The 23,988-nt window shown below is 39.0% G+C and overlaps 3 protein-coding genes across 5 annotated transcripts in view; all 3 read right to left on the bottom strand.

The window, feature by feature from the left end:
* Positions 1–484: 484 nt before the first annotated feature.
* Positions 485–6,894, bottom strand: LOC132125059 (protein regulator of cytokinesis 1-like). Of its 2 annotated transcripts, XM_059536268.1 has the most exons (15): positions 6,869–6,894; positions 6,241–6,373; positions 6,040–6,162; positions 5,689–5,922; positions 4,850–5,020; positions 4,383–4,532; positions 4,135–4,282; positions 3,472–3,608; positions 3,281–3,376; positions 3,047–3,193; positions 2,846–2,956; positions 2,117–2,215; positions 1,877–2,035; positions 1,755–1,783; positions 485–978 (listed from the first exon to the last, which is right to left on the bottom strand). In XM_059536268.1, exons 1-15 carry the CDS (start codon positions 6,877–6,879, stop codon positions 933–935), a joined length of 1,794 nt encoding a protein of 597 aa, XP_059392251.1. In that variant the 5' UTR covers positions 6,880–6,894; the 3' UTR covers positions 485–932. The 2 variants fall into 2 exon arrangements, with proteins under 2 accessions (XP_059392251.1, XP_059392252.1); XM_059536269.1 differs by lacking the exon at positions 1,755–1,783.
* Positions 6,895–7,941: 1,047 nt separating this feature from the next.
* LOC132124932 (ubiquitin-associated protein 1-like) lies at positions 7,942–12,858 on the bottom strand. 2 transcript variants are annotated; one of them, XM_059536097.1, is made up of 6 exons: positions 12,644–12,858; positions 11,680–11,812; positions 9,971–10,630; positions 9,371–9,538; positions 9,106–9,207; positions 7,942–8,198 (listed from the first exon to the last, which is right to left on the bottom strand). In XM_059536097.1, exons 2-6 carry the CDS (start codon positions 11,809–11,811, stop codon positions 8,064–8,066), a joined length of 1,197 nt encoding a protein of 398 aa, XP_059392080.1. In that variant the 5' UTR covers position 11,812; positions 12,644–12,858; the 3' UTR covers positions 7,942–8,063. The 2 variants fall into 2 exon arrangements, with proteins under 2 accessions (XP_059392080.1, XP_059392079.1); XM_059536096.1 differs by having other exon boundaries at positions 11,680–11,815; positions 12,644–12,856.
* Positions 12,859–17,512: 4,654 nt separating this feature from the next.
* The window catches only part of LOC132125087 (inactive tyrosine-protein kinase PEAK1-like), a 44,764-nt gene continuing 38,288 nt past the window's right edge, over positions 17,513–23,988 (bottom strand). The window contains exons 4-6 of the mRNA XM_059536310.1: positions 20,249–20,982; positions 17,713–18,977; positions 17,513–17,681 (exon numbers count right to left, since the gene is read on the bottom strand). Coding sequence (XP_059392293.1) covers positions 17,823–18,977; positions 20,249–20,982 — 1,889 coding nt within the window. The 3' untranslated portion in view covers positions 17,513–17,681; positions 17,713–17,822. The remainder of the gene's footprint in view (positions 17,682–17,712; positions 18,978–20,248; positions 20,983–23,988) is intronic.

Raw genomic sequence — 23,988 nt, 5'->3', positions numbered from 1 at the left:
CCACCGTTAACAGCCAGATAAAAGATTCATTAGCGTTCAATAAAGCTTTGTGCTTTTGTGACAACATGCCCCAGTAGTGGCACTATATGGGGTAAGTTGTCACAGTAGAACCTGAAATTATATTTAAACAGCAAATGCGTCACGATACAAAAATATCGCTATAAATAACAACACCTACATAATCTTTCAATAAGGTGCAGTAAACGGTAAAACTAGTTTTTATAATCACTGTTTGTAAAAATTATATTCTAGCAAATAGGAGTTTGCACCAAACACCACAGCGTTTCAGAAGTTATCCTTGATTGGTCAGGTCCAAGGAGATAAACCTACCATATTTATTTTTTGCTATATATCATCAGCTCAACCTATGTTTATTGTTATACATTTTGAATAATAACATTTATTAATCTAAATAAATGCAGCATACATCCAGTATTTATTCTCATCCATCCTAATAAATAAATCACTTACAAAGTACAAAATGTCCCCATGAAAACAAATTTATTTACAGGATGCCAACCACCACAGTAGCAGCAGTTTTTCCCAAGAGGAGTGACGTCATGTAAACTTAGTGTGCTGTGCAATCATTACAGAAGATAAAGTCTGAAAGGCATCTACATGCCATTGTGATTTTAGAGTATAAAATATAAAATCCATCTCAGAGGCCTAAGATCAGTGTTAATGAGTTTTCAGAAAAACTTGCAGGTGAAGCCAAGCTCAAAGACAGAGAAAACTCATAAAAGGAAAATTAAATAAAAGGGAAAAAAAAGTCATGAGAAATATAGTAAAAAGCAGAGGTAAAATATTTACAATTCCTCAACAAAATCAGAGTGATTTACATTCAGTATTGCAATAAAAGCTTCTTTTTTTGTCTTCATTGATGTCCATCAGTCCATCTTTGATCTACGGAGATCAGTGTGTGACGGTAGAGTTCAGAACTCCAGCCTTGACGTTGGATTTTCCGTTTGAGAGCTCCCGCTGTAGGCAAAAACACAATTATATGAGTATGAAGTTATATTTCCATTAGACACTCCACAACCCTTCATGTTTATGCTTCTTTTAGCGGTCTTAAAGGGATAGTTCACCCAAAAATTAAAATTCTGTCATCGTTTACTCTCCCTCAAGTTGTTCCAAACCTGTTAGAGTTTCTTTCTTCTGTTAAAAACAAAAAGACATTTTGAAGGATGTTGGTAATTATTAAACAGTTGCTGGCAGCCATTGACTTCCATAGTACAGCAAATGAAATAATGAAGTCAATGGCTACAAACAACTGTTTAATAACCAACATCTTTATAATATATTTTGTGTGTGTTCAATACAAAGAAAGGAAAAAAAAAAAAAAGTAAACAGATTTGGAACAACTTAAGGGAGCGAGTAAATGACAATTTTAATTTGGGTGAACAGTCCTTTTAAAACTATAGGTTCGATGTTTTCTCTTTAATTAGCTGAAGAAACATCAGTGACAGGCAAAATAATTCAACATCCTGCCCAGCAAATCAATACTGACAGAAAAGACTAATTTCATCTAACAACTGTCATGTCGCTATTTCACAACTTTTCTCCAATTTTGATTTCATAGAGTCATTAAAAACAGCAGATTGTATTTAAGTCGTGGTGTTCTTTTGTTCTCATTGCACTGTTAGAAGCTGAAAGTGCACGCACACACACAGACCCTCCTCCGTTAGTCGGGTTAGATGAGAAGAGTGTGTGTTAATAGTGTGATGGGCAGTCAGTGTCTTTAGATATATACAGACCTGGACGCTGCAGTGGATTCAGAGTCCTTCTATAACAGAAGGCAGAGTAAGCAGACGGAGGTCACTTGATTTCATCTGCTGCCTGTGTGTCTAGACGGCTAACTGCAGATTAATGAACTTACCGCAAATTCAGAGTAGGAGGAGGCCACAGATGTGATGGAGTAGTTTCTTTGAGGGCTGGCGGCTATTGTGCGCAAAGCTCCGCTCAGATGGGAGATGTTCTCCTTATTCCTCTCCAGCCCACGAGGGGTTCGGCCACGGGCAGGTGTCCGCGCACCCAGCTAGCAGAGGAACACAGCTCATAATTTTATTGATTATACTACAAATTTATGTAACCATGTAGTGCTTCAAGCATAACTCACCTTGCTGGAGGAAAGGGGCGGTCTTAAAGAAGGGGAGGGGCATATGGAACGGAGCGTTGTGTTGGGGGTGGAGCTACACATGCTAGAGGTGGAGATCAGCTTAAAAAGAAGAATACATAATATATTTTTTTATAATATACCAGCACATCTGATTGAGAGATTGATCAATAGTTTTAGTTTCCCGTTTTGTTTTAAATCTACTGACAAGACAATTTTCTTCATTTAATAGTCATTAATATGTACTTAATATTAAGAAAAATGTATTTTAATAAAAAAAAAAAAAAGATTTTTATTAGTTATAAATTACATTTGCAATTTTCTATTAGCCCTTATATTAAAATGGATCTTTACATTTATAATGCATGTATGAGATTATATTATTGCATTAAATCAATCATTTGAAAAACGTGCATGCATACATAATATAATGCACATTTTGTAAACTAAAATATATGGACGCATACACAATACTAAATATAAAAAAAGACATTACACAATGTGCATTATATAGATAAAAAAGAAAAATTTAAATATATAAACTAATTATTTAGAACGATTTTATTATATTTAATTTACTTAAGCAATGTTTGTGTAGATGTACTATCATCATAAAATGATACAGTAATATTTGATATTTATTTTATCTGAGATATCTGGTTTTTGCTTCCCTGATGTTAATATTGATTAAATCTCATTGGCTGATAGTTAGCACACGTATGCAGTCAGCACCTTGCGTGTTTTGCCGGGTGTCGGGGTTCCGGCGAGTCTCCTCTTGGTTGGGGTTCTGATGATGGTGCCGTACAGTAGATCTTCCTCTGTCTGCTTCATTTTCTTCATTTGCTGCAAAGTACAAACCTCATATCAGAAACTAATATTCAAAATAAAATTAATTAGTCAGAAGTAGTCATTTCAAGAAGAAAGTCTTCGTACCCGTTCCTCTTTTTCTCTCTCTTTCTCCATGCGGTGTTGATTCCACTGGTCTTCGACAAATTGCAGGAACGGCTGTCCGTTCACACGAAACTCTTTACAGTGCGCTGCTTCCCATTGGTCAATCTGAGCCTTCAGACTCTTCTCCAGCTGGCCAATCACACAAAATACAAACAAATCAGCATACAAGCCATTCCAGGAAATCAAACGTCAGTTTCCCTAAAGAGCGGTGCAAACCTTTGGCAAACTCTTCTGCAGGTCGACTCTCTGTTTCTCCTCCTTCAGCAGGTTTCCTCCTCTGTTGTTAAAGCGAGAGGGGTCCGTGGCTTTTTTCTGGAGAAAGAAGGCCAAGCATAATTAGTCTCAATTTTGCAAATGCTTTAATGTTTCTTCTGAACCTTTTCAGCCGGTCTCCTCTGATTTATCACCTCCAGTTCCTGATAGAGAGCCCAGTTGCTGCTCCAGGTGGAGACAGCGTCGTACAGCTCGCTGTGCTCATCATAGTCCTGCTTCAGGCGCTCCAACTCCAGCTCATGTTCACGCAACACCTCCTCATCCAGATCATCTAACCGCACAAAATAACAAAATCAGTCAATCTCTGTGCACTTTTAAAAACTATTGCTCAATCACAATTACCATAAAATATTTAAATCAACATGCCAGATTGAGATTAGGTCAGTATTACATCACCTGCTCACCAATGGATCCTCTGCAGAGAATGGGTGCCGTCAAAATGAGTCCAAACAAATCCTTCAAGACTCCATCAAAAATTATTGTTTTGTTTTTATCATCTCTTATCCTGACGGCACCCATTCACTACAGAGGATCCATTGATGAACAAATGATGTTAAATATCTGTAAATATGTTCCGATGAAGAAACAAACTCATTTACATCTTGGCTGATCTGGTGGGGGTGGTGTTGGGTGGAGTACATTTTTAGCAAATATTCATTTTTGGGTTGAACGGTTCTTTTAAAAATACCCTCAAAAATGACATTTTAAAGTACTTTCCCACAACTAGCACGGTAGTTAATTTTTGTACTCTAAAGTATACAAATTGGGATTTGCCTAGAAACTATCTGTTGGCATACCACTGTGATAGGGAGTGAAGGCTTGTCTCTGCTCCGGGCTGAAGTAACATTTCTCCCAAAACTTGACGATCTCTGATCGGATTGCGTGAATAACACGCTGGATGTTTTTCTTTTTCAGTTCCTCGAGTCGCTGCAGCTCTGCCTGCAGCTGTGACAGTGAGGAAGACAGCGTGAGGGATGGTTTAGAATTCCAGCAGAAGCGAAAGAGGAAACAATGTGACCTACTTTAGTGACAAGTGAGTACTTACTGCGTTCAGTCTGCGCTTTGAGCTAGTGAGGGTGTTTTGCATCAGACTCTCTCTTTCTTCCTCAGGAACCTGCAACATCTCCCACAGCTGCTCAATACGACCACGGATGGACACACACAGCGCTTCACTTTCAGCTTTACGGCTCTCCAGCTGAAATACAACACACACACACACACACACCATTAACTAATGACATTTCACCTACTGAAAACAAAACACGGACTTCAGAAATGATTGTTGGTGTAATGATACCATGATGCAAAGCTGAGATTTCAGCATCATTACTCCTCAGTGTCACACTCTCTTTAAGAAATCAGTCTTTTATACGGAGTTGCTGCTAAAGCAACATTTCTTCTTATCAATTTTTAAAACCATTGCATTCTCATTTTAACGCAATGCGTTCTCATTTATTTTGGTTACACCCCAAAATAAAAAGGAACAGCTAAAAAGAACTGAAGTGTGTGTACCTGGTGCAGTAACACTTTGAGTGCACTGAGGTTTTCCATAGAAAGGCAGAAAGCGTCTTCATCTTCACACACAGCGTCTTTCTCAAAAGAGGTGTCAGGGTGCTGCTCCAGATCCTCCATCAACACTGTGATCTGACGCTTCATTCCCACAAACTCGGCATGACGGCGCTCCTGTAAACACACAAGCACACTTCCTGTAACCAAACTGATAGAAACTTTCAAACTACCTTACTATTCACTTAAGAATCCAGGATATACCCGATGTCAAAAATCTGAACTCAGAAAGGCTGCATTTATTTGATCAAATCTACGGTAAAGACAGTATTATTGTAAAAAATTATTAAAATTTAAAAGAACTGTGATGCAAAGCTGAATTTTCAGCATCATTACTCCAGTCTTCAGTGTCACACGATCTGTCTAGTAACAAAAATATTAAGCAGAACGGTTTTCAACATTGGGAACATAAATATTTCTTGAGCAGCAATATCACAATGATATCTGAAGGATCATGTGACACTGAAGACTGGAGTAATGACAATAACAACAGAAAAAGTTTCTGTAATTTTGATCATATAAGTGCAGCATAAGAGACTTTTTTTCAAAAACAAAAAATAATTCCAATCTTTAGACTGGTAATGTGTGTGTGAAATATATATATATATATAAATATATATATATATATACACACACATACACACACAGGGGTTTTAATATACCTTGATTATTGAATTATTGGAAAACCGCATGCATTTCGATTTAGTCATCTTAACATGTCAATACCATTTCACATACTAAAACAAAAAAGCGGACAGCTCTGAAAGTGTGTTAGTGTGTTTTACCCTCTCCTGGTTGCGGGTGTTGTTGTGTTGTCTGTAGTTCTGCAGCTGCTGCTGTGACGGCACACATTCAGGATGGATGGGGAACAGCTCATCACACAAGATGTCACACAGATCTTGATCCTGCTGAATCAGAGATTTCAGCTCGCTCTGACGAGCACTTTTCTCTTTCAGCATCATCTTGACCTGCGTACGTAGATCCTTCTCCAGCTGCAGCATCGTAAGACCATCCTCCTCCTGCCAAACACACAAAATCTCCAATCTGATTGGCCGGCTTGACTAAATATCCAGAAGCAAGAGAGCACAGGTTGTATCAAGCTGTTCTCCAAACAATCTTGTATCAGAGTGACTCACCTGACACTCCTGCACCTGAAGCTCACTACACAGGCTGGTCACCTCTTTTCTGCATGCTTCAATACTGCTCAGCAAGCGCTTCTTCAGCCCTTCCTCCTCTGCGATCATCATATCCAGCAGATTCTGCAATCACAGAGATTTCACAGTGAATCTGTGTCTCCGTCCTCCTATTAGTGAGAAACACGGATGACCTGAACTGACTTTGATGTGCATGTGGACGGCGTCCGTTCGCTGAAGCCTCTGGTCTTCTGGGATCCCGATCTCCTCCCAGATGTCCTTCAGCTCTCCGAGGGCCTTGCCCAAACATGCTACAGACTCTGCAGCGTGGATTTCACTGCAATGACACACATTCATATTTAATGAATACATGCTCTGGCTCTGTTGTCAGACTGTGTTGCAAATTAAACAGTAAAATGAGTGTTTGTTCAATACTTTTCTTATGAATTAATACCCAAATCAACAGCATTGACAATTATACTTAAGTATCCATCACAAATATATCAGCAAAATAATAATTTTTACAAATAAATGAGCAGCATTACTGATTTGTTACTGTATAATTGAATAAATAAAATCATTATGTTCCAGTAATAGCCGAATTGTTGATTATAATTAAAGAAACTGGAAAAAGGTTTGTTGAAAATGGCTGTTTATAATACGTTACCAGTACTTAAGCATTAGCACGTAAATTAACTAAGAATTTTTTAAAACAAATTACGAAATCATCGACCATTGGCCAACTTAAACACTATTTTCACCTCATGAAGCTAACAACACATTTGCAAATTTACACAGACTATACACATCATATAGTGTCTCTTTTTCTTACCTCTTCCTCATCCTGCCCTTCCGCCGCGGATCTCCGATGAGATTTAAGTGCTTTTTTAACACTTCTGAACTTTAGCGTATGCTTTATTTCACGAATCGATGTATCCGACAACGACTGGCTTGAAAAGTCTGGCTAAAAATTCAAACGCTGCACCGACACGCCTCTGGTCTCTGATTGGTCGAGATCAAGCTAGGCAACTACTTCCTGTTCGCTGATAGGCTGACGGACATCATGGATACTGTTCAAGCGCACTGATTGGCTGACAATTTAAGCCAGCTGACTGACTAGTTTAACTGGCTGTGCGTATGACTGGAATGGAGTCATGACGTTGGTAACCATTAATCAGCAGAATACCGGTGATCATTTTTTTTTAATTTATTTTATATTTTTATTTAAATTTGTCAAGTCTCTTTTAATCTATAGATTTCTTTTAAATGTTTTTTTTTTTAAGAAAGGTTTGTAACTTTTCGCCAGTGACGTTAGGTCTATGTTTCTTTTTGGTTTAAGAAAATAATTTTAATATATATAAAATTGTGTTGGTTTGTAAATACATATATACATACATGGAGAGAATAATAATAATAAGACAGCAGTATTTGGCAGAACAGACTGACAGAAACAGAAAATAAAATAAATAAAAAACAATAGCAAGCAATCAGAGATCAGAGGTTTATTATTGTTTTTTGTTCTGTTACATGACTTTTGATGCTACATGCCAGTAAAACTTGAATACTGATGGAGTGTAACTACATTTTTAAAGAGTTTAAAAATTGGTGATACTGTTTGACAAAGGTTATGCAAATCTGCACTTCTTATTATATTCCAAACATCAGGAAATAGTCCTGAAACTAAATAACTGATACATAATAAATGTCACAACATTGTTTAATTAAATTCATTCATACTGTCCCTAGCTCTTTTCAAAATATGCTAAAAAAAAATTTGTTAACTAGATTATAATTCTTCGTCATGTTAAACTGATCTACAGTTCTGTCATCAATAGGTGATTAATCTTTGTCATGAAAAGACAGATCTGCTGCATCTAATCATGGGACCTTTTCTGAAGAATACATTCATTCTGAAGGATTTGTTAGTATTTATACATTTATGGAGCTGTAGATAAAGATTCATTAATGCATTAATAGAGATGAAGACTGATTCATATGATCATATAGCAGTGGATTATTGTGTGTTCTCAGCCACTGCGGGTCATAAGCTCCTCCAGGGCTCTCTCTTTATGGTTCTCATGCACCAGTAGAACTTCTTTGATGGTGCTCTGCTGGAAACCCATCTCACAGAACTGAGCTAGCAGAAACAGGAACTCTGAAGCCTGAGAGAAACAAAAAAGAAAACACAAATACAAAAACGGAAATACATTTACAGTACATCAGATCAGTCATAATTGATGCACTAAATATTGATTGGATGTGTGTTTTTAGTGCTGAATGCTAATTGGATGTGTGTTTTGAGCAGGGAGGTGTGTTTTGTGAGTGATGTTTTTTGGTAAATGCTGATTTGAGGGATGTTTTGTGCACTTGATCCCAACTAGTTGAGTGTTTGGTGATTTGTTCGCTGGATGGCGATTGGTTGAGTGTTTGGCATGCTAAAGACTGATTTGATTGATGTTTTGTTCACTGAATATCAATTGGTTATTGATTTGATAGGTATTGTTTTTACACTGGATGCAGATTGGTTGCTGATTTTAGGGATTCTTTGCACTGGATGCCGATTGGTTAAATGTTTGGCATGCTAAATGCTGATTTGAGGATTTTTTTTAGATCTATTTTTGGCATATTTGTCTTTTATTAGGATAGGACAGTATGGTCTGAAATGATGAAGAAACAATGTAATTGGCAAAGTTCCATGAGCTGGGACTCGAACTTGGGACGGCCGAAGCACAATGGTGATGTCAGTGCTGCCCACAAGGCTATTGGCACTAATAATCTGAGGAACAGTTTGTCCACTGAATGCCAGTTGGTCACTCATTTAAGAAGTGTTTTTTGCACTGGATGCTGATTTATTGATGATTTGAGGGGTGACTGCATGCCGATCGGTGGATGCTAAAGGCTGATTTAAGGTATGTTTGTCCACTGAAGGCCACTGGTTTCTGGTTGTTCGCTGGATGCCGATTAGTTAAGTTTTTGGAGTTCTAAATGCTGATTTGCGAGGTGTTTGGTGCGCTGAATGCTGACTGGTTGAGTGTTTGGAGCTTTTAAAGCAGATTTGAAGAGTCTCACCTTGGTCTCACAGTTCTGGAACATCTCCAAAGCTTCTTCCACCTGAGTCTTCTCAAAACCCAGTCGACAGAGACGGTCACATGACATCAGGTAACTCAAAATCTGGAGATCGAGAAAGAATGAGAAACAGAATGTGTATATATATATATATATATATATATATATATATATATATATATATATATATATATATATATGTATGTATGTATGTATGTATGTATGTGTGTATGTGTGTGTGTGCACGTTTGCATGTAGTGAGTGTTACCTGATCAGGATTCTTGGGCCCTGTCCTCTGCAGTGCTAGTATGGCAGTGTGCAGTGTGTATCCGTGTTGTGTAACAGCTTCAAGAAGATCTCTTTCCTCCTGACTCAAAGCACACAGCAGATCTGCTGCAGCATCCTGTAGCCCTGCGGACGTCCGTGGACGCACACCCTAAAACACAAAATCAGCTCATCAATAAACTTAAATTAAAGGGATATTTCACCCAAAAATGAATATTCTGTTATTAATTACTCACCGTCATGCCTTTTCAAACCTGTAAAACTTTTGTTCATCTTCAGAACACAAATTAAGATATTTCTGATGAATTCTCGTAGCTTCATAAAATTACGGTTTAACCACTGATGTCACATGGACAATTTTAACGATGTCCTCATTACCTTTCTGGATCTTGATTGTGTAAGGATCCTTGCTGTCTATGGAGGCTCAGAGAGCTTTCGGAATTCATCAAAAATATCTTATTTTTTTCTGAAGATGAACAAAGATCTTATGAGTTTGGAACGACATGAGATTGAGTCATTTTTGGGTGAACTATCCCATTAAGACCTATGAAGAAGATCTAAGGCTTTACAGTGTGTGTGTTACATGTGAAGATGTTTTCTGAGGCCTGGCGGAGGGCAGTGGTCCTGCGGACGAGGGTCTCTGCTGTAGGAGGGAGTGTGAGTTTCGTCGCCCGCTGGTTCTCGTTACAGTGGGTTTCCTGCGGGGGGCTCTGGAGCTGTGAGGGCTGCCTTGTGGTGTCTGGTTGAGGCCAGGGGGGATGGGCCTACGTATGTCCTTTACAGAGGAGGCGGAGCTTGGCCGGGCCTTGTGGGGCATGCTAGAAGGGGCGGGGTGAGGGGTGGAGTCTCGCTGGGTGTGACAGGTGGAAATCCACGAGCACTGTGGGCCGGAACTCTTCGGTCTTCCTTTGCTTCGAACAGTATCATCCTCAGACGAGCTCTCGTTGTCTTCACCGTAGCCGCCCTCGAATTCCTCGTCGGCAATGAGGAACTGGACTGCCCGAAGTGGGCGGAGCTTACGCGAGTCAGCAGCGCTGAGGCTTAAGCTGCGAGGGCGAGGGCCCAGTTCCCATAATTCTGCACTTCTGAGGCACACCCTGCGGTTCTGCTGCGGGCTGCTGAACATCAGCCAATATGGCGGGCAGGTGGGACACACACTCTGGGGTGTTTTTTTGGCTTTCCTGTTCTTCCGCTGCTGTTCTTCCCATGCTGCCAGGATCTTTTTCTCCAGAGTGAATGAATACTGTCAAACAGGACAACATATGAACAATTCTTATACATAAAGATTCATTTAACATACAATTTCAAATGTATATGATGAATATAAGCAAACTATACATATATATATATATATATATGTTAATGGTGGACTGTTATCGGCATTAACGTGCTGCGTTAATGGGAGACTCTTACCGGGCGATTTACCGGGCGATAAAACAAATATCGCCCGTTAATCTATTCTCAAAGTTGGGTTTGGAGCTGGGTCTATACTAGGCGAGCTATGATGACTTTCACCTTGATATTTTAGCGCGGGTGTATGCCTAACCGAATTGCACTGTAGGGGGCGAGAATGAGTCTTTAAACTTGTGAAATTACCACATCAAACGTGACGTGCCAACATGGATGCAGCTGAAGCCGCCGGGTTTGCTTCAGGGAATTTTTTTTTTTTTTTTAAGAAGCTTCCCAATGTAAACCTCGACAAGACGCACGCCTGTTTCACACATACTCCGTCTGCAGTGCGTATGCAGTCCGTGTGCGTTTCGTATGTGGTGCAGAAGCAGCAAGGACTCATACTCATTGTGCTTTCACACAGGACGCGTTTGCAGTCCGCCACTCGGTACATAAACGATCGCTGCACTGCTGCAGACGCAACGCTACTGGAATGCACTGACAGACCGAAACCACTTGAACGCTGGAATCCGTTAACATGACTGCGTAAAATAATATACAATGCATACGCACTGCAGACAGATTATGTGTGAAACAGGCGTAAGGTTGTTTGCACCTTGTGCAATATGGAATTAGTATACAGCTTTCTCAAGCACTTTGTGATGCATTTTGGAAACAGGAGATGAGCCCCTGGTCTAATGCACCACCTGGCTTTAGAAACCCGTTCTAAACGACTTACTTTTAGTCATTATTTTATTTGGGTAGCACACATATTCTGAATGCCTTTGGCAGAATTAGCCATTTTATTCTAGATTAATCTAGATTAATTCCAAGATTACATCTATGCCCACATTAATCTATGTCCACCTATATATATACAGTATATATATTTTACATTCTGACCTTTGTATCACGCAGTATTTGAGCACAGTCAGGGATCGTAAGTTCAGGAACTGTGGCCGGCTGTTTCTGACCCATTTGTATCTCCACAGAGTCCAGAGCAACTTTAAATGGCACCTCATCCAGACTACACATTCTGCTGACATGCACAAACAATTTAGATAAGTTAATACTGTGATCTGTAAAACCATATCGGAGTAGTTCTGTAGTTCATGTATACCCATGTATATGTATTTCTGTTGTTTGTATCTCTGTAGATGCACATTTAATATCTATGGTACCCTTTTGAATCAGTCGGCCTGTTTTAGTATAATTTCTATAATATTATCGTTTTTATTTAGCTTTTTTATAGCTTTTTCGTTTCCCATTTTAATTTTAGTTACATTTTTAGATACGTTATTTACTTTTAACAATTATATAATAATTAACCTGACATATATATATATATATATATATATATATATATATATATATATATATATATATATATATATATATATATATATATATATATATATATATATAGAAATAAGTTAAACCTTTAACATAAAAAGGTGTTAGTACTGTTCAAACAGAGTAAATGAATACAGCTATCCCACCTCGGTCTTGACCTTTTTAAATGTAACATAAATCTATAATACTACTTATATTATTTCCTTGTAATAAAAAACGTAATCACTAAACTAATTTAAATGGCATAAAAAGTTAATACATAATTTCAATTTATATAATGTAGTCATATATAAAATAATGTAATATTTTACTGTGTAATAATATAATATTACAATGCTTAATTATTGTAGTAAAAATGTTTACATAATAAACTAATTGAAATGACAAAACAATCATTGTGTACATAATCTTATTTATAATATAATTCGCTGAGTCTAGTATTTTGAATGCAACTAATTGTAACTGTAAATTGGTTTATCCATAGATTATTATTGATTACAGGAAAATGTCTTACCAGTAGTTTTGGTAGTGTCTCTCAGCTGAAGGAAGTGTGTGTATGCCTATTTTTCCTTGGTTGTAAAGTGTCAGACAATGCTAATAAGCTTCACATGTGCATAATAACAGAAGCATAATGTACTCATGTGAATCAAAACAGGCTTACACACACACTATCAGGATTATACACTGACTCACTCAATAATCCTTCCATATCCTGTTGGAACAAACACACACATCTTTACCATGTTCTTTTCCATTTCTCACATCATAGTAAGGTGCTGAAGATACTTAGAGGCTACTAAGAACTCCTACTGAGAACTAAGATATTCAGAACTCATGGAGACATTGAATCGTGATGCTGGTTGTGTAATACAACCCGAATTCCGGAAAAGTTGGGACGTTTTTTAAATTTTAATAAAATGAAAACTAAAGGAATTTCAAATCACATGAGCCAATATTTTATTCACAATAGAACATAGATAACGTAGCAAATGTTTAAACTGAGAAATTTTACACTTTTATCCACTTAATTAGCTCATTTAAAATGTAATGCCTGCTACAGGTCTCAAAAAAGTTGGCACGGGGGCAACAAATGGCTAAAAAAGCAAGCAGTTTTGAAAAGATTCAGCTGGGAGAACATCTAGTGATTAATTAAGTTAATTGATATCAGGTCTGTAACATGATTAGCTATAAAAGCTTTGTCTTAGAGAAGCAGAGTCTCTCAGAAGTAAAGATGGGCAGAGGCTCTCCAATCTGTGAAAGACTGCGTAAATAAATTGTGGAAAACTTTAAAAACAATGTTCCTCAACGTCAAATTGCAAAGGCTTTGCAAATCTCATCATCTACAGTGCATAACATCATCAAAAGATTCAGAGAAACTGGAGAAATCTCTGTGCGTAAGGGACAAGGCCGGAGACCTTTATTGGATGCCCGTGGTCTTCGGGCTCTCAGACGACACTGCATCACTCATCGGCATGATTGTGTCAATGACATTACTAAATGGGCCCAGGAATACTTTCAGAAACCACTGTCGGTAAACACAATCCGCCGTGCCATCAGCAGATGCCAACTAAAGCTCTATCATGCAAAAAGGAAGCCATATGTGAACATGGTCCAGAAGCGCCGTCGTGTCCTGTGGGCCAAGGCTCATTTAAAATGGACTATTTCAAAGTGGAATAGTGTTTTATGGTCAGACGAGTCCAAATTTGACATTCTTGTTGGAAATCACGGACGCCGTGTCCTCCGGGCTAAAGAGGAGGGAGACCTTCCAGCATGTTATCAGCGTTCAGTTCAAAAGCCAGCATCTCTGATGGTATGGGGGTGCATAAGTGCATACGGTATGGGCAGCTTGCATGTTTTGGAAGGCTCTGTGAATGCTGAAAGGTATATAAAGGTTTTAGAGCAACATATGCTTCCCTCCAAACAACGTCTATTTCAGGGAAGGCCTTGTTTATTTCAGCAGGACAATGCAAAACCACATACTGCAGCTATAACAACAGCGTGGCTTCGTCGTAGAAGAGTCCGGGTGCTAACCTGGCCTGCCTGCAGTCCAGATCTTTCACCTATAGAGAACATTTGGCGCATCATTAAACGAAAAATACGTCAAAGACGACCACGAACTCTTCAGCAGCTGGAAATCTATATAAGGCAAGAATGGGACCAAATTCCAACAGCAAAACTCCAGCAACTCATAGCCTCAATGCCCAGACGTCTTCAAACTGTTTTGAAAAGAAAAGGAGATGCTACACCATGGTAAACATGCCCCGTCCCAACCAATTTGAGACCTGTAGCAGAAATCAAAATTGAAATGAGCTCATTTTGTGCATAAAATTGTAACCTTTCTCAGTTTAAATATTTGCTATGTTATCTATGTTCTATTGTGAATAAAATATTGGCTCATGTGATTTGAAAGTCTTTTAGTTTTCATTTTATTACAATTTAAAAAACGTCCCAACTTTTCCGGAATTCGGGTTGTAATATGTTATCAGATACATACAATTCTGTGCGCTATATTAGCTCGAAGGCGTTGTGTCGTTTAACACTCCGTGAGACATCAGGAAATGACACAAAAGGCGCTATCACAGATAATAAACAAATGATGTCTTGTGCCACATTGCATACGCAGGAATGATTTGTGTGGTTTATGGCGCCCTCTAAAGACCCTAAACTAAAACAGCAAGATTTTTGTTTTGTTTTCTGACCTTAATGCATGACATGTGCTTTAATGTCATTAAGACAAACTGTTACGCTGATTAAAGTATACTTTAGGTGGATTTAAATGTTAAAAAGAGAATAGATTTCATAAAAGTATAAAATGTATTTAACATGGTAAAAAAAATTCAGAATTGTGAGCGTAAAAAAGTATGAAAAATGTGCATTTAAAAAGGATTTTAAAAAGTGTTGCCTTTTATTTCCATGGAGAAAATGGATTTCTATGATTCCCACATTTTCTGAAAAATTCATTTCCATATTTTAATGACTTCTCTATTATTGTCTTAACAACTAAAAAATGCATTAAAATATTTCCAGTCTCAGAAACACTTTAGAGCTCGAATGTCTATAGACTACAATAATTTCTTAGTTTTTAATGACCTTTTAACATTTTATTAATTTTCATAACTTTGCCTGGCTCACATCTAACTTGTGAAGTTGTTTGCTATTTCCAGGACCCCTTTTCATATTTCATATTGTATTATTTATAAAAAACAACAAAGTAGTGTTTTGAATAAAACACAAACAAGTCTGGTTTAAAAACATATTCATAGTTTTATTATAAGCAGTTAACTCGGTAATGTAGAGCTAAATACCATGAGATATGCAGTTGTAGGTAAAAAGCAGTTTTGTGAAATCATCACTGGCAAAAAAACATTTGTAAATAACAGTAACTACATGATTTCAGTGAAATGATGCGAAAGAAAACTGATAAATTGATGGTGAGTGAGCAAAAACACACACATTCTCCAGGTTACAGACATCTGCTGATCCTTTCACTCTCTCTCAAGTTCTCTCTGTGACAGAATCGTGCCTGTTCTGCTAAAATTAATTGAAACTACACTCATATTATTATATACAAATACAATTTAGTACAACATATTGCTACGGTGTGACCCGCAAACATTCAGCATGAACATTCACCGCATTTTTCTCTCTCTCTCTCTCTCTCACACACACACACACACACACACACACACACACACACACACACACACACACACACACACACACACACTATTCCTGTGCCTTTCTAATGGAATTGATGAAAACTTAACTGCTGCTGCTGGAAGATGGGAGCAAACCAATGGTCCCGCCCAAGTTTGATTGACAGAGACACTATCCAATGACCTCACACGAACCCTTTCTCATGCACTATGAACCATTAAATCCCTTTCTTTCACCTGGATATGTAAATATAAGAAATAGAAACAGGGAGGTGTGTCAAAATCTGCATCCCAATTTGAATACTACCCATACTACAAGCTATGCAAAATTTTGTTTAGTGTTCCACAAACTAAAGCATGTCAAAAAATATCCTCAAGGTGCCTAGAAGGCATACTTTTTCTGCGGATGCCTTTTGAGCCAATACTACCCACAATCTTCTTGCATCACAGAAGAGGCGGAGCTTCAATCGGAGCTTTAATCTTCGTTTTAATAGTTTTTAGAGTTTTAATAGTGAATAATTATGAATTCCAAGGTCAAAGCTGCAACAGCAGTTTGAAAAATATGTAAAAGTAATAATAAATTGAACTACATGTTAACGTTTATATAAATTGTGTTCATTTTACTACATTATATATGGCAGTACTAGCATACTACATACTCAAGTATTCATTTGACCATCACCAATTTAAAAAATACCTGTAGTATACAGAAGCAAGCAAACTGGGATGCAGCTTGTGTGTGTCTCACATTTCCCTCTGAAGTTCATCTCTATGTTGCCATTGCTTCAAAACACACACACAAGCACCTTCAAATAACACTACAAGGACAAAAAGCTGAAGAATGTGCGGTCCCTGGTTCATATTAATGCTTCACACACACAATCAAATATCCTTGCTGGGAGTCTGACCTCAAAGCTCGCATTCTCATCAATTATGTGCTGAACAGGAACAGGAAGATAAAGAATAATTGCATGCTGAGAATATCAAGTGCGTTAAATACATCTAAAATACTGTAACAAATGTTAACACTTGCTTTTAATGATTGCACATACATCTGCGTAGTGATATCCGGGTCAGGTCAGGGTTCGATTCATCCTGATATGTCTCAAAAGCAGTTCAGAGCCTTTACTGCAAGTGTAAACGCTACGATCAGAATCTGGTGGGACTCTAGTTTGATTAAAGTGAATTTGGTGCCAATCCTTCTGATTGGAAATGCTCCTGTGTACTTTGGAGAGTCAAAGTACTGCTGAAGAACTAAACTGCATTTATTTTAAGTACATAAGGACACTTTCTTTTAAGAGGGGGAGAGTATTAAGATCTTCTCTTTGACTATGCAAAAATATGTTTTGATCTTTGTGGTTCAGAATATTTAGTCTTTGGTAAACTTTATAATACTCTTGTTGTGGTAGAAAAATATCCAATCTGTACTCTCAAACTAATATCAGGATCGGATAAAAACGTTTGTGTGAAATGACTGATGATGAAAAAATTATGTTTTTGCCACTTTCCATAAATCTCTCTCTCTTTATATATATATATATATATATATATATACACACACACACACACAGACATGTAAAGTAAGGCATGTTAGACTTATTGATTCACCGATCAAACGTAACCTCTGGAGGACCCTTATTTTGACACCCCTCGCACAAAATTTGATATGCGATGATTATATAATAGCTATCCAATAGTTACTGGAATCATAAATCATGATGCAGCTGATGTAAGCATAGCTAAACACTCCGGCAGAAAACCCACAACACACTCACACATACGCACATGTCATGCAGTTTCACTTGTTTATAAAAGCAGCTCTATAAATGTGCCATTAACTGTGGAGTTAAATATGACTTCACTGTCACTTTTCATCCTGTAAACGGTTTGCTCGGACTCTCTGAATGGTATTAAAAGTAAACCATACCAAAACACATTCACCAACAAAATCAAACGATATGGTTTCCTCAAATAAAATCACACGTCTGTACAGCGCACATCTACACGTCCCAGCTTAATTAGCGTGATCGGATGCGATCAAATAAGCACGCCCTGTGGTTGCTGCAGGATCTTGATCACTCTGCTCAGAGATTCGGTAGTAGCGAAGGCCAGATACTGACAGCACAACCAGTCCTCCAGACTCACGCCACAGCCCGTGTCCAAAGAACGCTCTGCGAACTTGATCATCATGAGCGTTCGCTTCAGGTCCAGCCAGTTCTGCAGGACGGTGTGGCGTTTGACCGTCCCGGCGGCGGGGTTCAATGAATTGAACAGATCCTCTCGGGGGCCCCACAGCAGACACTGCAAACACGCTCGGGCGTCCGCCATCTGGATGCGCTCGGAAGGGTTGGGATTGAGCAGCAGCGTGGTGAGCTGTTGAAGACCATTGGAGTACAGGGACCGCAGGGGCAACTGGGGCAAGTCAGAGCTGCAGTATTCCCTCTCCTTTAGCTCCGGACATTCCTCGAATGGGTTCGGACGATGCAGCATCTCGTAGATCAGTATCCCGGTCTGGAATTCGTCGCACTTGCGGTATTGAGTGGCAGTGAGGAGCTCAGGTGCCAGACGGGACTGGTCTCGGAGCAAAGAGGGTTCCAGCACCACGTTCTTGAGTTTGGCCTGAGAGAAGTTGCTGATGATGAGCCGGGCCGGGCAAGCGGAAGCCGTCGTGGAGGAAGGTCCAGATGCAGCGTTGTTGTTTGGTTCCGTGAGCTCCAGGTTCCAAGGGTTCCCGGGCTGACAGTGCACCAGGAGGAGGTTCTCGAGCCGGAGGTCACAGTGCGTGACGTGGTAGGGTTTCATGTGCTCTAGTCCCGCACACAGCTGCAGCAGCAGGAGACACACCTGGCGTTCGTATAGCTCAGGGTTTCGCGCATGTCGCTCTACGCCCTCCCGTACGAAATCCACCACTGTCTGGAACGGCACCTCTCGAGTGATCACCACAACACGGCTACAGAGTTTCCCACCCGGACCCGCCGCATCGCTCTCATCATCTTTTCCTTTTCCCTCTTCCTCTCCACCTTGCTTGTCTTCTCCCTCCTCCTCATGCTCCCAGGGCATCAGGCGGGCCGGAACGTCTGCCAGGAAGTGCCCACAGTCCTGCTGGATGTTGAAGTGCACAGCAATACTCTGCCGAACTGCTAGGCTGTGGAAAAACTGCTGCTGAGTCTCCTTCACCACTCCCCGACAAATCTGAGATCAGACAGAACGAGAATTTACATTTTTTAATATACGTGCAAATCTGAGAAGACTACCTAGGCAACATTCTGAATTATTAAGAAATTATGGCCAAGAAAGCACTGAATGCAATTCTTTGTGGATAATTTCATTATGCATTTGTTGAACTTTATCTCTATTAAAGGGGTCATGAACTGAGAAACCAACTTTTCCTTGATCTTTTGCCATGTACAGTTGAGGACAAAAATTACACCCCCCTCCCTTTCAGAACCTGCTAAATGTTAATTATTTTGCCAAAATAAGAGGGATCATACAAAATGCATGTTACTGTACTGACCTGAATAAGATATTTCACTTAAAAGATGTTTACATAAAGTCCACAAGAGAAAATTATAGTTGAATTTATAAAAATTACCCCGTTCAAAAGTTCACACATCCCCTCAATTCTTAATACTGTTTTCTTACCTGAATGATTCACAGCTGCTTTTTTACATTTTTTATTTTTTGTTTAGTGATAGTTGTTTATGAATTCCTTGTTTGCCCTGAACAGTTAAACTGAGAACCGTTCTTCAGAAATATCTGTCAGGTCCCACAAATTCTTTGGTTTTCCAGTATTTTTGTGTATTTGAACCCTTTCAAAGTGTATGACTTTGAGATCTATCTTTTCACACTGAGTACAACTGAGGGACTCATACACAACTATTATATAAGGTTCAAACGCTCACTGATGCTCCCAAAGGAAAAGCATGCATTAAGAGCTAGTGTGGGGGTTAAAACCTTTGAACAGAATGGAGATGTGTAAATTTTTCTTATTTTGACTAAATATCATATTTTTTCCACTTAGTACCTCCCTTCAGAGGCTGCAGAAGATAGTTGCATGTTTCCTGGAAGACAAAAGGAGTTAAATTTACCCTGATCTTCAAATGTAAAAAGTTTTCACACCCGTCTCGTAATGCATAATTTTTCCATCTGGAGCATCAGTGAGCGCTTGAACCTTCTGTAAACCTTCTGGTTTATGTTAAAATCTTAATAACATTAGAAGTGGACAGAATAAAATAAAAAAACAGAGGCAGTTCATGACATAAGCTATTAGCTTAACAACATGCTGCCATCAGACTTTTTTGGAATCAACTCTTAGTTAAATTACTCCTTCTGATCTTGCAAGAAGCAATGATTGTGAGTTGCATAAGTGACCATTACTTGACTTTTCTGCCTTCTCATGTAGACACCTATTCAGCTCATCTATCTACATGCATCAATAAATATGTGTAAGACTGAACTTTCACCTTAACGGCGTAGTTTGTCAGAGGTTCTTTAGCGAAAGATGCTGTGTAGTACACCGCATCTCCTGCCTCGCAGCAGGGTTTTCCTGCGGTCAGCCGGAAATGAGACCAGCTGTCTGTTCCAAAGCGCAGATGATCTTTTTGGCCGGCCATAAATCTGTCTTCACATCTGGCTGCCAACTTGCGAAGGGTATCCGTGTGCAGGCCTCGGATCCTCCCGACCACTTCCTCCCAGCTCTCCATGCCTCTGTACGGCATCTGTTTCTGGGCTTTACTGGGTCTTCCAGCCCCTCGCGTCCGGGCTGTCAGACTCTCTGTACTTCGGTAACCTCGGCGGTCACATGCCTGCATGGAGCTGCTACTGGTTAGGCAAGACAGGCTCCGCCCACCCACTGGACGCTCCAGGGAGTCTCCCGATTCATCAGGTTGTCTTGCCTCTGAGCTGAGTGAAGAGCTCTGACTGGCCGTGTCCCATGTGGATTCGAGATCGTAGAGTGGATTGGCAACACTCAGACTGGTCCCGCCTGGTTTGGCCTCTCCTTTGGGTCGCGGTGGACAGAGTTCTCTACCTAGAGCAGATGGCTCTGTTTGGGCACGTGGGATTGACTTTTTGGGTAGGGGTGGAGGGGTGGATTTTGTCGTTGGTTCGGTGACCTCTAGTTCAGTAATTAAAGAGTCATCGGATGCTTTAGGATGTCTGGGATGTTTTACGGGGATCATGTTGGCCCTGGACTGACCTGTAGAGTGAGAGATGAGAAATTTCAGTGAGGATTATGGCTTTGAAACAGCTCAGGGGAACACATGAAATTTTGACCAGAAAATAACTGGTGCATTATTGGATTTCCATGACATGCTTCCCTTTACCGTATCTGTAATTGCAGGATGAACGGACTTAAAGCAATTCAAACACGCTCTGTCCACAAGGACGTGGGATATGAGTTAGGAATTATTTAACAGCGTGAAACCTCATCTAACATTCCTCACTAATCTGCTTTAATCTCCCAATAATCTCAGACTGGGGCTTCCTCTGAGGCCCTTTCACCAGGACTGGGATTTTTGTAGGTCACGTTTATAATATGATCAAAGAGTCAGTGGGACAAAATTAGAAGCGTTACTTTAACCCCTTGGAGACCCGTGCTGCTACGCAGTTCAGAGGTTCATCAGACTTAATCATCAGTGCTGCAATGTTATATGGTTAGACATCAGAGGTCAACTCTGCAACATAATAAGGATGGAAGGAAGTAGCCCCCAGCAACCATGCTCTCTTGGGACAGATGACAACTCATTCTTCTTTCCCATATCCTGTGTGATGCACACAGCTCAATATAGACAGACTATTTGAGAGACTCAATCTGTCAGTCTCTCAAAACTGTGGCCACTGAAGTCCCCAACAAACCGAATCTCTGATTTCCACACAGCGACTACTGCCAGTTTGGGAGAATTTTAATGCAATTTGTCATCCATTTTATTAAACCTAACATGTGGAAAAAAAATTAGTTTAGGAAACAACCACTGTTTGAGGTTAAATCTTATTTGAAGGGACAATAAGTAACTTTTTAGGTATTTTATTATCTAAAATCAATATTTTTATTCATAAATATGCCCTCAATGGTGTACAAATACCTATGCCAATGTTTAAACTAATCCTCGTAAATGAAGAATTTATTATCTTTATATACATGGGACGGGTAGGTCGACGGAGGCTTCCATGTAGTTCCGCCATCTTGCAAAACTATAATAGCAGAGAGGGACAAAAAGTACTAAGCCAACGCGTTTCCACAACGCGTTTTCGGTCAGAGCCAGAAACGCAGGTGCAGAGCAGTGAGAGGCGCTTGAAACTGCACCGGCAAGTTTAAAAGTCTGGATTGCATTCTTATTATGGACCATACATATGCCGCGCCACAGGAGAAGAAAACATCGTCGCCAAAACGAAGTGCTATTAGAAGACATCCTGTCAAAGCTTTTTGGTACATATCGCCTACCGTAGATGCAACGCGCATTTGAAAAAGCGAGGCGCTGGAGAGCAAAATTAGTTTGAATGCAAAATACAATTTCACCACTAGATGGGAGTAATTCCTACTTACAGCCCCTTTAAGTCATTTGCAAAGTATTTAAATTTTTTAGTCGATTATAAGTTTAATATTTTCTCTACATTGTGAAGCTTTAATGTCTAAAGTATTTTAAATTCTAGATCTTTTAGGAGCTTTATTGTGAACACTTACAAAAAAAATCATTAACCCTTATGCGTTGTTGGGGACGTTTTCGTACACTAGGGGGTAAAGTTGAGTCTTATTTTGGCCACAACTTTCTCTGTGTTTGAGCTAATGGAATGATTTTTGGTGACAAATCTTATTTTGACCCATATTTTGTGAAAATGCTTTGAAATTTTTCAAAAACTTAACGGTACACTGTGGGCAAATTCACTACCTTTTTGGTATGTTGGTGGATGAAAACATCCACTAAATTAAACTGCTGTAAAAATGTATCAGATAAATATTTTTTTTCCATTTTTTTTTTGCATAAATCTATTAATCAACCTCAGTCCTGATCAAAACTACCAAATGTTTAAAAAAATTCCAAGATTTTAACTCTTTAATTACCAAGTTCATAAATGATGTCACTGATTTGGGAAAAAAACACACAAAATTACATATTTTCAATATTAAAAGTGATTGTGGACTGGATATTTATTTTACCTTTTATCACAGTCTTGGGCATGTCAAAGATAAGTAACAAGATAAGGCTTTGATGCATTGTTAGTTTTTGTGTAGCATTAGATTTTAACATTTTCTCCCTAATTTGTTGTTGGTGGCTGTTTTTGCCCCATTGACTTCCATTATAACGACATTTTTTGATTGCAAAGGCATGACACCATATAATCATGCATTCTTGATTGTTTGTGGTTTTCCCTTTTGGGAAGAGGTAAAAATTTTTATTTTTATAGTTGATCACTAGGTGGGACCATTAACCCTTTAGATAGGCCTGTGCAAAAAAAGTCTTAGTTTCTGGCTTGTATATTGAGTTATATGGAGTATAACAGCAAATTATAGTGTTTGTGTGTGTGTGAGATTCTTGATTGTTGGTTGTTTTCCCTGTTGGGAAGAGGTAACATTTGTTATTTTTTACAGTTGATCACTAGGTGGGACCATTAACCCTTTAGATAGGCTTGTGTAAAAAAAGGCTTAGTTTCTGGCTTGTATATGGAGTTATATGGAGTATAATAGCAAATTATAGTGTGTGTGTTTGTGTGTGTGTGTGAGAGAGAGAGAGAGAGAAAGAGAGGGTGTGAGAGAGACCTTTGTACACTTACCTTGATTCAAATTTATGAACAATGTATTATGAACCAAAATGCAATACCAACTTCAAATAAGCTGCAGCTCGCTGGAGGGGTCAAGCTGCATAATCATTTCTAAAACTTTGGTACAAGTCAAGGCCTTTCTCGTGTTGCTTGCTGCTCTTCTCACCATTAAATTACCAGCACGATGGCATGAAAGTGTTTAAATCCACGTACTTTGCTTTTGTTTAGTCTATTTGCTTGTTAAGTCTGACGTCACGTAGCAGCGCTTCCGTGTCCAAACGCTCTATCAGTTACCACGAGAAAACAACAAAAGGTGCTAATATAAACTCACAATGTGAAAGAATACTAGCGAAAAAGTTATAATATTAACCTTTAACTCCATACCGAAGTCCCAGATAGCCAGACAGTGAAAATATAAAAAAAATATATAAAAATGATTTGTGTT

The sequence above is a fragment of the Carassius carassius genome, chromosome 43, assembly GCF_963082965.1.
Source record: "Carassius carassius chromosome 43, fCarCar2.1, whole genome shotgun sequence".
Classification (NCBI taxonomy): domain Eukaryota; kingdom Metazoa; phylum Chordata; class Actinopteri; order Cypriniformes; family Cyprinidae; genus Carassius; species Carassius carassius.
The sequence above is the reverse complement of the archived record's forward strand: the minus strand, read 5'-3'. Positions and strand labels throughout refer to the sequence as shown.